Source organism: Dermacentor silvarum, chromosome 5 (assembly GCF_013339745.2).
Source record: "Dermacentor silvarum isolate Dsil-2018 chromosome 5, BIME_Dsil_1.4, whole genome shotgun sequence".
In the NCBI taxonomy this organism is placed as follows: domain Eukaryota; kingdom Metazoa; phylum Arthropoda; class Arachnida; order Ixodida; family Ixodidae; genus Dermacentor; species Dermacentor silvarum.
Window position 1 is genome coordinate 26602047 of NC_051158.1, and position 14168 is coordinate 26616214.

The 14168-nt window shown below is 44.0% G+C and overlaps 1 protein-coding gene across 1 annotated transcript in view; it reads right to left on the reverse strand.

Moving 5' to 3' along the window:
• The window catches only part of LOC119453130 (prominin-like protein), a 61659-nt gene that overhangs the window by 24498 nt on the left and 22993 nt on the right, over positions 1-14168 (reverse strand). The window contains 8 exon segments of the mRNA XM_049667564.1: positions 826-906; positions 1806-2596; positions 4853-4913; positions 5691-5771; positions 10340-10545; positions 12215-12295; positions 13280-13346; positions 13921-14041. Of these exon segments, the coding sequence (XP_049523521.1) occupies positions 826-906; positions 1806-2596; positions 4853-4913; positions 5691-5771; positions 10340-10545; positions 12215-12295; positions 13280-13346; positions 13921-14041 (1489 nt within the window).

The window sequence follows — 14168 nt, forward strand, 5'->3', positions numbered from 1 at the left end:
GGCAGCCTTGTGCACAACAGGGTTGCTTGACTGGAGCAGTAAGCCCGTATATTAATAGAAAGCTTTACCTTACCACAGGAGTTCCCATGCAAATACATGAAGATGAATAACTTTTTTTCTTGGCTTCCACTGCACCAATTTTGATTAGGCTTGTCGCATTTAAAAGTAAAGGTTAACATCTAGCGAGGAAAGAGATAATTGATGTATCTACCCAGCTCTGAAATACAGTACAAATTTGTATACCTTTTGCAACACCCTTGTAATCATTGAAACAACTTCAGGGAAGCTGTAAACTTTATCACATTTGTCCACTTCAAATGCTCTCACAGATGCAGTTTACAGAACTTCGATATCTGCATTTGATGCAGTTATGGATATGCAAACTTACTGCTTCACATTTGTTTTTCTAAATTGCCACTTTTCGTCAATTCCTGCAAAAAATTTGAGTCCCTAGATTTGAGGCTCTGCTTTCTACAGTAGGTAGAACTTGACCTTTTCTCTTAAACGCAACACATTTCCTTCAAATCGGTTCAGCAATTGTCTAACAAGAGTATTTATGCACTTCGCATCTAACTGAAAGCGAATATCAGAGCTCAAGCTTCCTCTTAATCGAAGGTCCTATCGTTCCGTTTCCTCCCTAACTCCAAAAATAAATCTAGGAACTTAGAATTTGCCCCTGACAATGCCGGAAACGAATGGTACTTTCGTAGCAAATTAATTTCTTCGAAGCTGGTGTGCTTGCAACAAATGCAGTTCCTTCTCATCAAAAAGTTCGCACAAGGCTCAAACGCAGCACTGAGAATGAAGCAAGCGGATGAAACTCACCTCACCAGTCTTTCCAGACTTGAACTCCTCCATCTTTGTTAACACCTCAGCCAAGTTAAACTTGAGGTGGGCATCATTGACCTACGAGAAGAAAAATAGTAGGTAAGTAAAATAAAAACTGCTATTGCTAATTAGACAGCTACATATAAGTGCATATTCTGTATTTACTGCTTGAATGCATGCCAGTATAGAGGGTGTTTCAAATGTCAGCAGTCAAAATTTTTCAGAACGGACAGTGAAGTTGATGTGTGTTTTTTTTTCTGTGACAATGCATTACTAGTGGCAGTGAACGTCCCTAAATGTGTGATAATGACCGATACGTAAAAACAACAAATGTACTAATTAACATGTTCATTAATCACTTTACGGCACACAATGTAATTTCAGAATTGGCGCTGGTGAGTGTTCAAGATGTCTACGCACAAGTAGGATAATAGTTCTTCAATACGAGACATACTTCCCCAAACTTGCAGAGAAATGCACTAGCGTTCCAGTTAATGTTTTCCCTGTCTCTCTCACCAAATGTGGGACAAGGCTTGAGACCCAAGTTAGATTGGCACCTCTAAAACATATAAATGCTATGCACCACTCCAACAACGTCAAAATTTTATAGCACAATGAATTGTACAGTTCAGAACTGGCGCAGAGAATTTTACTTGATTTACGATCTCTCAACACATAGATACAGTCAACCACAAAAGTTTACAGACTGCAGGGTCAGAAAAAGCCAAATATCTCTGGAATGCAGATTAGCACTCAGATTTACATCCTGTAATACAGTATGTGGACACAACACTGTGTTGTATGGTTTTACTGGCTACTGTCACAAACCGCTTGGAAGTCCAATGTTTTCTCAGATCCCGCAGTCCGTAAAATTTGGCGGTTGACCATACTTGTCACACTACAACCCCCTATTGTAAAGACTGTCTGCCGCAGCCACGTACTGAATTTGCAATGTTGTGCAAAACTACCAACCATACCTTGGTCTTCAAATCTGAAAGGTCCCGTCTGTTAATGCTGAAGCTCCTCAGCTGCTCGATCCTGTCATCAACCTCCTTTGGCACGATGCTGTCGACGTTGATGTCGTTGATGGTCTTCTCGAAGTCCTTTATGCCCTTGTCGATGTCGATCTGCGCCACATCACCTTCGCCCCAGAGCCAGTCGACCGAACCCTTCCCGGCCTGGCCGCCGGCCGCTTGGCGGGTGATGTTCATCACCAGCTCCTTGCCAAGCAACTGAAACAGGCTGTACGACTTGTTGCGGCACTCGCTGAAGCGCACTACGATCTCCTCGATGGTCGTGGCGTTTATCTGCCCCACCTCCTTGCTAACCGCCTGGGCGACCTGGCCGATGAGCGTCCTAGACTGCTCGCTGCCGGGGTCGCGGGCGATGTCGCAGACGCCTCGCTGCCCCACGATTCCGAGGGCCAGGATCAGCGTCGACAGCACCATCGGCACGAAGAATGCCAGCACGAACAGGACGGCGCCGGTCGTCAGGCAGCTCCCGCCAGTCTTGCGGTTGCAGGAGCCCTCGCGGGAGCCGCAGCCGCCCCAAGTCATGCCGAGCACGTAGCAGGCGAGCACGAACGCGAGCACGCAGGCGATGGCTAGGGTGACGTAGCCATAGTATGCGACGTACTTGTTGGCTTCCTCGAAAGTGTCCCGAATGGATGTCACGTCGAGAACCTTCGGGTTGGAGATGAGCTGCAGGTCAAACTTGCTGCTCGTATCCCGGAGCGTTTTTTCGACATCGTCGAGTTTGGTGCGGATTTCTAAAGCATGAATGGAAGAACAAGAAAAAGAACTAAGTACTCGTTTGGTTCAACTGAACTGCAACACTTCAAAGAAAGAATGTGCCTAGGTCTAATCTACGCGCTTATGGTGCAAAACGGATGAAAAGCTGTGAAGAAAAGACTGGACAGAAAAGAGCGTCATTTGAAACTAAGTTTATTTAAGGGAATGGTTCAATTTTTCAAGGAAGATTTAGCGTGCACAAACACATTTGTGCACCGAAATCAGACAAGGTAACAAAGGAAATGAGATTGCCAAAATGCATGCTTACTCTAACATAAAATCAAATAATTATGTTCTCTGCTGTTCTTACCTGACCTGTTCTGTCATATCTTCACATTTTTTAAAGTCTTTTAAACAATAGCCAAGTATGAACTAACTAGCACAGCAGTGAATAGTGATACATTTATTTACATTATTAGGATAGGTTGTTGGGCAAGTTGGGATGTGGCATTCAAGCACAGGATTGCCAGAAAAGAGCAACGGATGATAAGAAAACAAAAAGTCCAACAAAGACAAAGTTGAAGGTATTAGGTAGACTTGCCAACCGAACTTACTTCTGGAAACCTCCCCAACAAGCCAAACAGCACATGCCTAACACAGTGAAGTCACTACCCAAGTGATTCGATTAATTCGCATCACTTGGGTAGTGACTATCACTAATTCGAGTAATTTAAATTGTGTGCCTACAAATTGCACACAGAAAAGTGGTGCCGCTGCTACGAGAATGATCCCCATAAACGTTGATTTTTCCAGATACTGAATAAAGGGCGCAATTAAACTGACCCATAGCAAGCGGCAATCTTGTCTACTATTGCAATAAAGTGAAATGGAGCCGAATGTAATTCCCTTAAGTTAATCCAAACCATCAGCTGCCATAAACCACAGATGCATAGATGAAGCCAGCAAAGTGAATTTCACCTTTACGGTCGACATTGCCAATCCTGTCAACACTCATAAAAAGGCAAATGGTAGGATACTTCAGACATGCTTTCATTCTGACCATTGTGATCTCGAACATAACCTGCCAACACTGCTTCCACTTGGCTGCAATTCAGAGATTACTCATTCCCTGATTCACCCACATTTGTCCTGTAAGCCTTCGTTACAACAATATTGATTTGTCTAAATTATCACTTTAATTGAAGTGCTACGTAGTCCCAACCTAAACGCATGCTTTTTAGATTGGAATACTTGAAGCCCACAATCAGCGGGCTCTGCCCCCTTATGCTGCTTACGTGTATTTGCCTAAACTTCGTCCTTCAGGCTTTCGAACGGCTTCGCGACTTTGCAAACTCATCATTTTAAACAAATATACTGTGCTGTCTATAAATAATCAAACAAACAACATTAAAACTGTCCGATGGCAGGATTCGAACACAAGACGTCTAGTACGGAAGCCCGATATTGAAACCATCAACGCCACAGACGCAAGCATAGACGAGTGGCATGGAACATCCGTTAAGTTGCTCGCGGGCAAGCGAGCGCGCGTTGAGAAGCTTGGTGTGTTTCGACTTGGCCACCTTGACTGGCTGAACCGCTGCAATTAGTAGCGAATGTGCGTGTTCATAGGGTCTCCTGCACTTATAAAAGCATATAATGCTTTGAAATTGAGGACAATGAAGGCAGATAAAGTGTAGTAATACTAACAAAGCCCACAAGAATGTCTCAAGTCACAAGCACGAAGATTAGACAAATTCATGCACTAACCATCATTCCCGTGGTGGCTGAATGATCCCAGCACCACAGTTCCCTCTAGTAATTATCGTAGGAAACTCTATCAAGAATACGGTGCACTGACGGCACTTGAATCCTTTTGCGCTCCTTTTCCTAAAACATAACTTGAAGAAGTGGGAGTCCCAACGATGATACAGCTTTGGCTAATGGCCATGGCTAAAGATGGCACTCAGTTTCTGCCACCTTTGTGAGAGCTGTAGCCTCCAAGATTTACATGTGTGCAAACGCCTCCAATCCTGGAGGCCAGCAGATGGAGATCGGAGCAGCCCAATTACGGTACGCAACATTTTCGGGGGGAGCCCCTGCGTTCTGGTAGCAATGTCGCTATTGTAACAGCTTTCAAGAGACGCACCCGCTCTTATCAAACTGCTGCACACGTTGAATTCTTTCGCTGCTCAGTTCACTTTGTCATGAAAAGGGTTTCCTGTACTTGAAAGCACTTTCGGTGCTTCAAAGTATGTGTTCAAATGGTACATCACAAGAACCAAGTACTTGCTCACCTTCTGTTGCTGTGTTGACTTTTTGCATGATGTCTTTTCTCCTCTCTTCTGTATCCAAGGCCTGTCAGACAAAAAAGAGAAAGGGAGAGAGACATTAGCAAATTCAGAAAAAAAGAAAAAAGTATTCTAAGCTACAGTTTTAACCACCAGCATTAACCATCAGTTCCGGTAAGCCAATAACTTAATCTTTCCAGATCACAACAACATTAACTAGGGGCGACATTCTTGACTGATTTCTTTCAGGGATGTTGCCTTCGGTTCCTGGTGATTGGCTAAGCAGAGGAAGTTGATGAAAGTGATGAACCACTCTACAGTTCCGAACTGCACTCAGATGACACTTGTCCCAGCATCACACTGATGCTGCATTACGCAAAGGGGAAAATTATCTCTCAAGGTTATCGATTCAAAAGAATGCCCCAGGGCATGCAGTAAGCGCAATGTAGTTTTCTAGAAACAAAATGGGAGCACTACAGAAACGAACAAAGAGAAGAACAGAAGCACAGTAAAAAACACAATTTACACATTCTTGCTACAACTCTACAGATGGGCTCAGGCTATTGACTTGCATTCATTCAGCATCAGGTGATAACTAAGTAATAAAAATATTAAATATAGGAAAATCCTGCAGCCCAAAGAATCCACATTGCACGAGTCTATGCTTCAAAGAGGTTCTGTCACATAGTGGAGTTCGATACTGCTGATGGTGATGATACAGCCTGCAACAAACACAAGACGCTCGAACTATGGTTCCACGACACTAAACTTGAATTTGAAGGAGGTGCAAGATGTCCGTCAACATTTCAAAAAAAAAAAAAAAAAAACATTGAAGCACACGCACCTTGTCAACTTCACTCTTGAGCTTGGCAGGCTCCAGCTTGTCAATGTCATCCTTGGCCTTCTGTATCTTATCCAAATTCACCTGAAATGAGAAATAGGCCAACATGTGCAAAAAGGCACTCATGAACAGTACGGTGGACTGTCAGTGCCTTCAACAACAATGCATAAACTTCCCATCATTAGACAGCACAGACAACCCTTAACTCCTGAAATGCAAATTCAAATTTCACGGAACAGCAAAAAAAAAAAAAAAAAGGTCCAAATTAGCCGAATGTCAAATTATCGAGGGTATCCAGAGAACAAAAAATATGCTTGCTGCATCAACACTCGTTTGTTTACTGGTTTAATCAGCAAATCCTGTTCCTATTTTGCACAAAAGCAGTGTGGAAGCTTCAATTTTCGTCACCTCCCGACTGACAGTGATTGCGGCGGCGAAGGCCTAGCGACATTCTTCACAGTGTGGCCACGTCACGAGGCCGTAGTCTTCATCAGAGGCATGCTTCTTACTCGCACGCACACCCAATTATTTATTTTTGACGCTGGTTGCTTACTGATTGTCCACCTATTGTCGTGTAGCCGCCTAGCCGCGGTTGACTCGCTCTTCTTCCTGCAACAGCTTCTGCCGTGTTTGTGACATTGTGCGTGCAAGCATTGCACCGAGTCGATACGAAATTACTGCTTGCCCCACCCGCAGTGGATGAAACTGTGGTCGTGTTTAATGCAATTATGGAGGGGCGACCACGCAGTTCTGAAAACCTGCGGTCGAATCGCACATTGGAGTGAAACTCTTTGCTGGAATAGCTGTGGATGAAGCCGCGATCATTATCGATGCAGTCATGAGTGATAAGTATAAAATTCTGAAGGCACGCGGCCAACACAGTGTCCTGTACAGCAGGTATGAAGCGTTCCAGCATTCATTGTTCTTGTACGGTTTTCACTGATGACTATGACAAAGTGGACTCCACTGCTTAATTTCTATTGGACGCTAACGCTGCTTTTGCTCTTTTGCGTTGCGCGTTTGTGCCACTCCATGCTCACCATGCTCTGAGGGTGTGCAGCCAAATAAGCCTCAATGAGTTTGAGCCCGTTAAATAATGTGCAAGTCTGGCAGGAACATAGGAAAGTTCTGAATTATCTGATTTTCCTAATTAACGAGGGATGAATTAGTGAGGTTTTACTGTAGTACTGACATAGACCTAATAAAAATGCTGCAAGCCTCGGAGCCCGCAAATAATTTACCATATTAGCTTTTCTACAAACCAGTTTTGGTTTTGTTCCCAGGAGGTGTATGTACACATACGAGTCATGATGCCATGACGCAGAATAAAACATTACAACGCTTGGCACTTCCTTCGGCTTGCTCAGTCTTCAGCTGTGCTGCTACTGTTACAATTCCCTTAGAGCTGGGATGCCCAGACCACGTGTAGTCAATTCCAATTCACTTTGAGCGGCCATGCTCGGACCACGTGCAAACGCATGGTAATCGGCGTGCGTAACGATCTCTCTCGTCAACATGAATAGACGTGTCAGTCGCGAGGGTCAGAGACGAAACCTGTCGTGTTGCCCTGCAACCCTTCCTCCTGTGCTGAGGACGTTCACCCCGCTACGGTCACCCACCATCTCTACTTCGTCTGTTTTGCACCATGTCCTGCAGTGGGGGAGAGGAGAAGGGGGTAGTGCCGGATGGTGGAGGGTATAAGGAAGCCAGCCCGCAGCCAAGCGGAAAAACACTTTTGCTTTGCCCTAGTGTGCAGGTACATGCACGCTGAAGTTTTCTTGTGTGTTTTCTTTGGAGCACACCGCTCACTCGTAACCATGTTACTTCTGTTACTTGTTTTTACGTCGCTTCATCTTCCCTGTTGGACCCTCTCCGATGGTCAACCTGGTTCGAGCTCCAAGCAGACGCTGTTGAAGGTTCCCCCAAACCCTGGCCCGTAACACTACTCATTGCCCGGCCCGATGTAGCAGCACAACAACATAATGTCCAGGTGTAACCCACCCCTTATGTAATAGTACATGGATTTGCATAAACTTCATATTTGCGGCTTCAAATGGCTTTGAGACTTCGCAAATTGGCCATTCTCAACAAGACATTGCGTCATAAATGCGACAATTTGCAAAGATCATGCAAGTGCACAGGGACCTATTGCCTTGCAAATGCTTTAGAAAGATATGTTTGCTTAAAAATTAAAAACGATAAAGGCATAATAAATAAAGCCACAAGCCCCAAGGCGAAACAAATCCATGCACTAGTACTCACTATTGCCATGACAGATTAATGACTGCAGCATCGGTTCTCTCTAGTTATTTTTGCAAGATGCTCTAAGGCTGCATTAACTCTAGACAGTAAACACCAGCCAAAGTTTTACCAGGTGCGTTTTAAATGACCACGCAAGTGCTTTACACTCTAGTAAGACAATGCCTTCGTTTCTCTGGCTTCACAACTTGAGCGCTACGCTGGCTGGAAGCAAACAGACATCACAGCCTGTTATCACGCTTCCATAAAACTGCCGGCCCAGCAATTCACGACGGGCAACAGCAGACAGAGGCACTCGACACAAACAGCTACCGTTGAACATCGCCACTGTCCAGCAATGAACGCGCAGGCAATAAGACCATCCACCGGCACCGCACAGGGAATGCCACGAGCATGGAGAAACAACGGCGCACGACCAGAGGGCCCTAATCTAGAGATAAGCAGCGTACGTTCCCATAGTGCCAGTCACCACTGCTTCTGCCTCGGAGGGCAATAATAAGCCACAAGAGCAGGGAATTATATACAGTGTTTTCAAAAGTGGGAGCTCCGACACGGAGGCAGATAAGGCACAGGTGTGTGCGTGCGAAGGGGCGCTATTGAAGTGCTTCTCTACACGATAAACAATTGCCAGTGGCCTAAGATATCCTACAAGAAAGAACACAAAGGAGTCGAAGCAGTTATTCTTTCTGTGTGTGTATATGTCTTTGTGTTTCTTGCATGACGAAACTGATGAGAGTAGCTTTCCACAATAAACACTCCCGCCAATGAAATAACTGCTTTGTCTTCTCCCCCCCCCCACTCTTTTGGGTCATGAGATTTCCTTCCAGAATCTACGATGCTGTGCTAAGGAGGCTAGAACATTGTGCTGGAGGAGTGGCAGTGAGGTAGCTCTCATCTCGGGTCTAATTTCGATTTGAGTGACACCTCAAGCTTTTGTATTTCAGAGGAAGCTTTAAGCTCAGGGCCAACTCTGATGCCACCCATTAAAATACCATATTTGAATACATGTTCAAATACAAGAACAATTTTATGAGACAACCACTGGACCGATTTGAATGAAATCTGCCACATTTGAGAGAGGAAGATAAATTCTAGTGACACTAGGAAGGAGAATTTTGATTTAGGGCCTGAAATTTTTTTACTATTCATCGAAATTGCCGAGTTTCAAAAACACTGGAGCACGAAGCTTACAAATTTTTAACTAAAATTGAATTCTGGGTTTAGGACTGTAGACTGTTGGGCTAGTTAGGGTTGCATAATGATCGTTGTGGTGAGCGGGAAAAATTGTAGGGAAAAGAGAGGCCAGTCATCTCTTTCCCATCTCTCCTGTCTGCCTGGCCTCTCTTTTCCCCGACAATATTTCCGCTCACCACAACGATCAATAAATTCCGGGGTTTTACGTGCCAAAACCAGGAAATAATTATGAGGCACACCGCAGTGGGGGAACTACGGAATAATTTAGACCACCTGGGGTTCTTTAACGTGCACCCAATGCACAGTACACGGGCGATTTTGCATTTTGCCCCCGTCAAAATGTGGCCGCCGCGGCCTGGATTTGATTGCGCGCCCCCCAGGCTTAGCAGCGCAATGCTAAAGCCACCACACAACCACGGCAGGTACAAATCCTTAACTCTACGTCAAAAAACAGGTATTGCAGTCTCTGGGATATCTGCACCTCTTACGAGCATCTGCAATTGCAGCTGTTAAGAGGATCTGAACCTGACAAACTTGATATATGAATTAACTTACACGAAAGTGTTAAAATGCTTACGAGGGTTTTGCAAAAGACCTACTCATAATTTATTGGTGTACTTCAAAGGGAGGCGTATAACACAATGTTTGTGCACTTTAGATGTTTATTAGGTGCACTTTACAGAACTGTGATATCGTTTCTTCAAATTCGAGTTAGAAATGTAAGCTTGATTCTTCCGTTATCTTAAACTTAAATGAAACTATAACTTGGCAATGTAAAAGTTTTGGCTGGTTGGTGGGTTATCCTTAACTAAGCTTACAGCGCAAGGCTTCACGAGGACGAAAGAAGAGAGACTAGACAGTGCTGTCTGTGCCCTAGTCTATTCTTTCATCCACGTGATGCCTTGCACTGTAAACATAGTTATATGAAAAGTTAGAAAATTTCACTTCCTTGAAGTTGGTAGATCTTAAGTTATTTTCCTTTTACATGCCATGAACCTCAAAATTTGAGGTAATGGATGCCTAGCAGGCCGATTTGTCCATTCCCATGTACGTATTTTGATACGAATTCCCGAGCATAAAGCTTCTTAACAACGCTTTTTAAGTCTCTCACAAGGGTAGCTTGTTGGGACCGTTGGTACATTGGTACAGCCTACAGTATTTCCAAATAAGCATAGACTGCCGAGAAGAAGTCCACGTACGTTCTCAAACTTGAACTCCAGGTCTTTCTTGTGTTTCTCGATATCGTCGCAGGTGGAGCCACCGTTTTTCTCCTTGCACTTCTTGGATGCCTCTTCCACAGATTTCTTGACGCTTTCGACCGACTTCTCTATGTTTGCCATGACGTCCTTGGCTTCCTTCGCCACGGCCGTGATGTTGTCCACCTCCAAGCTCAGCTTCTCGACGTCTGCAAATACAGGACACGACCGCTTAAGAAATGAAACCCAAGACGAATGTGAACATTTGCTGCCGTGGCGGACATTCGGGCATCATCAGAGAAGCTCTGGCTCTTACGCCTCGCCAGCAAAGGTGCAGCCAAGTTGTCAAAGTTAAAGAAATTGTGCGGAAATAGCTAATGATTACTTTCAATGTAAGCAAATGGCCACGCGCGTTTAGAAAGCTATTCGCATGACTTAAGGATTGATGCGCTTGGACGCCTATATTTGTTGCAGTGACGGCATTCAGGTAGCACTTGCTGTTTCTACGAGAACTGAAATTTGGGCGAGCTTGTAAGAATTCATACTACTTCAAAATAAAGTTCATTCTCGAAAAAACATGCCTATTTATCAGCCGACACAGATCAAAAGCAAAGTCGATCTTTGCGCAAGCGCGCTCCAAACCCCCCCAAAAAGTTTAAGTTGTAAAATTTAATAGTGACATGGCTATGTTCGTAAAAAACAGAAAACCTCTGAAAGCGCAAGATTTATAGAAACGAGCTCCGACTCGGGCCTTTATCATTTGGGCACTGATATATAATGTTCGATTTGCAGCGAAGAACGACTTATTGAGTTATGCTATTTCACTTTTGTGAATGTAGAAAGCCTCTACAGCCTCCCTAGCTGTCCTATCTCGGTGCCGGGAGAGGAATGATGTGCCTTGCAGAACGGGTTCACATTAGTGTTTTAAGTCAAGCATGAATTTGTTTCATTGCGTAGAGTACAGAGCTGTCAGCCAGTGCATCTGCAACTGTGCCGGAGCCATCTTCTCCAACCACCACAGGGGTAAGAGGCGGGGGGAGAAGAGGACTGTCCTCTCCAAGCGCTCCACCACAATATCTAAACTGTCTGAACCTTCAGGTGCCTCCAAAGCTCTTGCGCGAAAGCATGTGCCGGAGGGCCCGGCTATTCACTTACACATACAACTCTGTTGTGCTTAACAGACGATGTTACGACGGCATGTCTGCAATAGAACCGAGTGATACCTTCCTACTGTTGCCTGCCTGCCCATATTCACAACCTCCGGATTAGCCCTGGATGGCTATTCAAATTGGACCAAGTATTTATTGTACCGCTGCAAACGGCACATCTAGAACTTGTCAGTTTGTGAGAACTACGTTTGCATCGAAGGTTTCTTTAATTCAGTATATTTAGTGTTGGCGTTCGCCGCCAAACGTCAACAGCATGTGCTCTTTGCGTTGGCCGCCTTTGTATCAGTGGTGAAAGTCCAACCACTAACAATGAAAACGGATGAAGCAACCTAAGAGAGCTATTCGCTGAAGAAAAAAAGAAATCGACGGGGCAATTAACATCCAATTAACATCAGACGTCCCAGTGAACTTATCAAGATTAATTTCAACCACATGGGGCTCTAAAGAGCAGATGCCTAAACACAAGCATACAACAATTTCCGCATACACTGGCTTGGGAGTTAGAGTGCGACAGCCACAAATTGGATCTATAAGCTCATGCTCAACAGTAGAACGCCTAATAACCACCGAGCTATCAGCCGCAGCGAGTAAGAGCAACCTTCTTGGAGATTTTTTAATGCTTTTGGCACTGCTTCTCCTGCTCATGCACAAACTAACGCTACCAACAACTGATCACTACACTGCGATGAAAGAAGTAATGCAAGCTCACTGTCAGCCACATGCTTGAGTTGGAAGGCTGGGGACTGTGTGATGATCCCGGAGACATCGTCGCCAACCTGGTGGGTGCACACTGCAAAAAGTGCAACAAATAATGTTTCAATCAGCCAAGCAAGCAACCAATCAATATATTTACGTCTATATTTCTAACAACAGACGGAGAAGTGGATAGAAGCTGCGCTTGACAAGGCCACGGCCCTTGTTAACGTGAACACAGTGTTGACTGCTGGGGCAGTATCCTTGACTGATCACTTTCAGGGATACAAATCACCTTGCGAGATTTTGCATGACTCGGCATTAAACGTGTCAAAGTATATGGCCGGCAACAACTTTTGCACAGTGCCAGCAACACTTGTTGCCCGTATACACTGACACGCCCGGCGTCAAGTCACAAAATCTCACGAAAGTAATCCCATTGTTACTAATATCAATATTTCCAAAAGTTATCACCCAAGAATACCACTTAAGCACAAAGGTGCTTGTAGATAATACAGATAATCGCATAAAAACCAAAGTAACAAAATAGCTAACCCATAACACAGCATTGAAGAACTTCCACGTAACCAGGCTATGGTGCCTTGTTTACAAAATTAAAGCATAACTTGCTCGAAGCACAGGTAAACAAGTAAAAATTAACAGATTCACGATTCAAAAGAAATGGCAACGTATAACATAAATGTTACATTCCTGAATTACAACCGTCTGTTTACAACTCGTCTAGGTCCAAGACCTTCATTTAACGAAAAAATGAATATCGGTACTCCTTTAAAGCACTTAAATCTCCGACTGAGAAGTGCGCACTCGCACAAAAGATAACCCGCCAAGCAATAAGCCATAGCCAATGCCAAAACATAACCGAAGTCAAGATTCAATGCAATCAAAGAACGCCCAACTTGGGAGACAATGCTGCCAAGCTAGCGCAGTGCACAAACACCGTGTCTAACAGGGAAATAAAGGAAACGACAAGTAGAAACCTACAATATAATAATCTGAACATAATAATCTGAATGAACGATCACACACAATGCCAATCTTAGATGAGGTGTATTGGGCTCACCATTCAGTCGCTGCTCGAACTGGAACTTGAACTCCGCATAATTTTTCACAAGCAGATGATCAACATCCTGCAAGAGAAGTAACGCAACGACACACCCGAGTTCAAGAAAACGTAAGTTACTATGGTGCACAACAATGCTCCCATTTGTTACGCTTCAATATACTGACTCTTTAAAATACGGAGGTTTGGTCAAGTTGGTAGAACATTTTTCAATACCTAGACATGAAACGTAGAACACAGGAGAGACAAGACAGGTCAGGGACATTACATGTTCCCTTGCTTTTCCTCTTGTGTCTTTAGTGTTTCGGAGTAAAATATTGAAGCAGCACTTGTGTGCAGGTGCTACTTGCACTTAAATTAACACTCCTGTCCTTAATGCACTAAGACTTGAGCTTAATGCTATTGCTCTGCACTTTAACACTTAGCGGCTTGGTGCTCCCCTGGTTAAATAGTGAACACTTTCAAACATACTTTAAACACATTTGGTTAAATGTGCTTTGAATTTACTTCCGGAAATAACAGCTTGCTAGATAAGTATACCTATACAGTTTTTTTTACTATAAATTTTAATGTCAAATATAAATTTTAATGTCAAACAGCACGCAATGAATATTAGCAAACACAAAGCACAGCACACTCACATCTTTAGTCCTATTCACGACAACCACAATGTCGTGCACAGAGTGGTCAATACTGTCAGGAAGCTTTACTACCGCTGCTGGAACGAATGCGTTGGTGACGAACGCGCAGACCACTGCAAAGCTGAAACAAAAAAGTTGATAAATGACAATGCTTAAATGTTGGCCAAGTGCATAAGCAATTACAAGTGTTCAATTACAGCTGCACACAACACTTCCTTAATTTGCACCTCGAAATCTGGAGCACATCA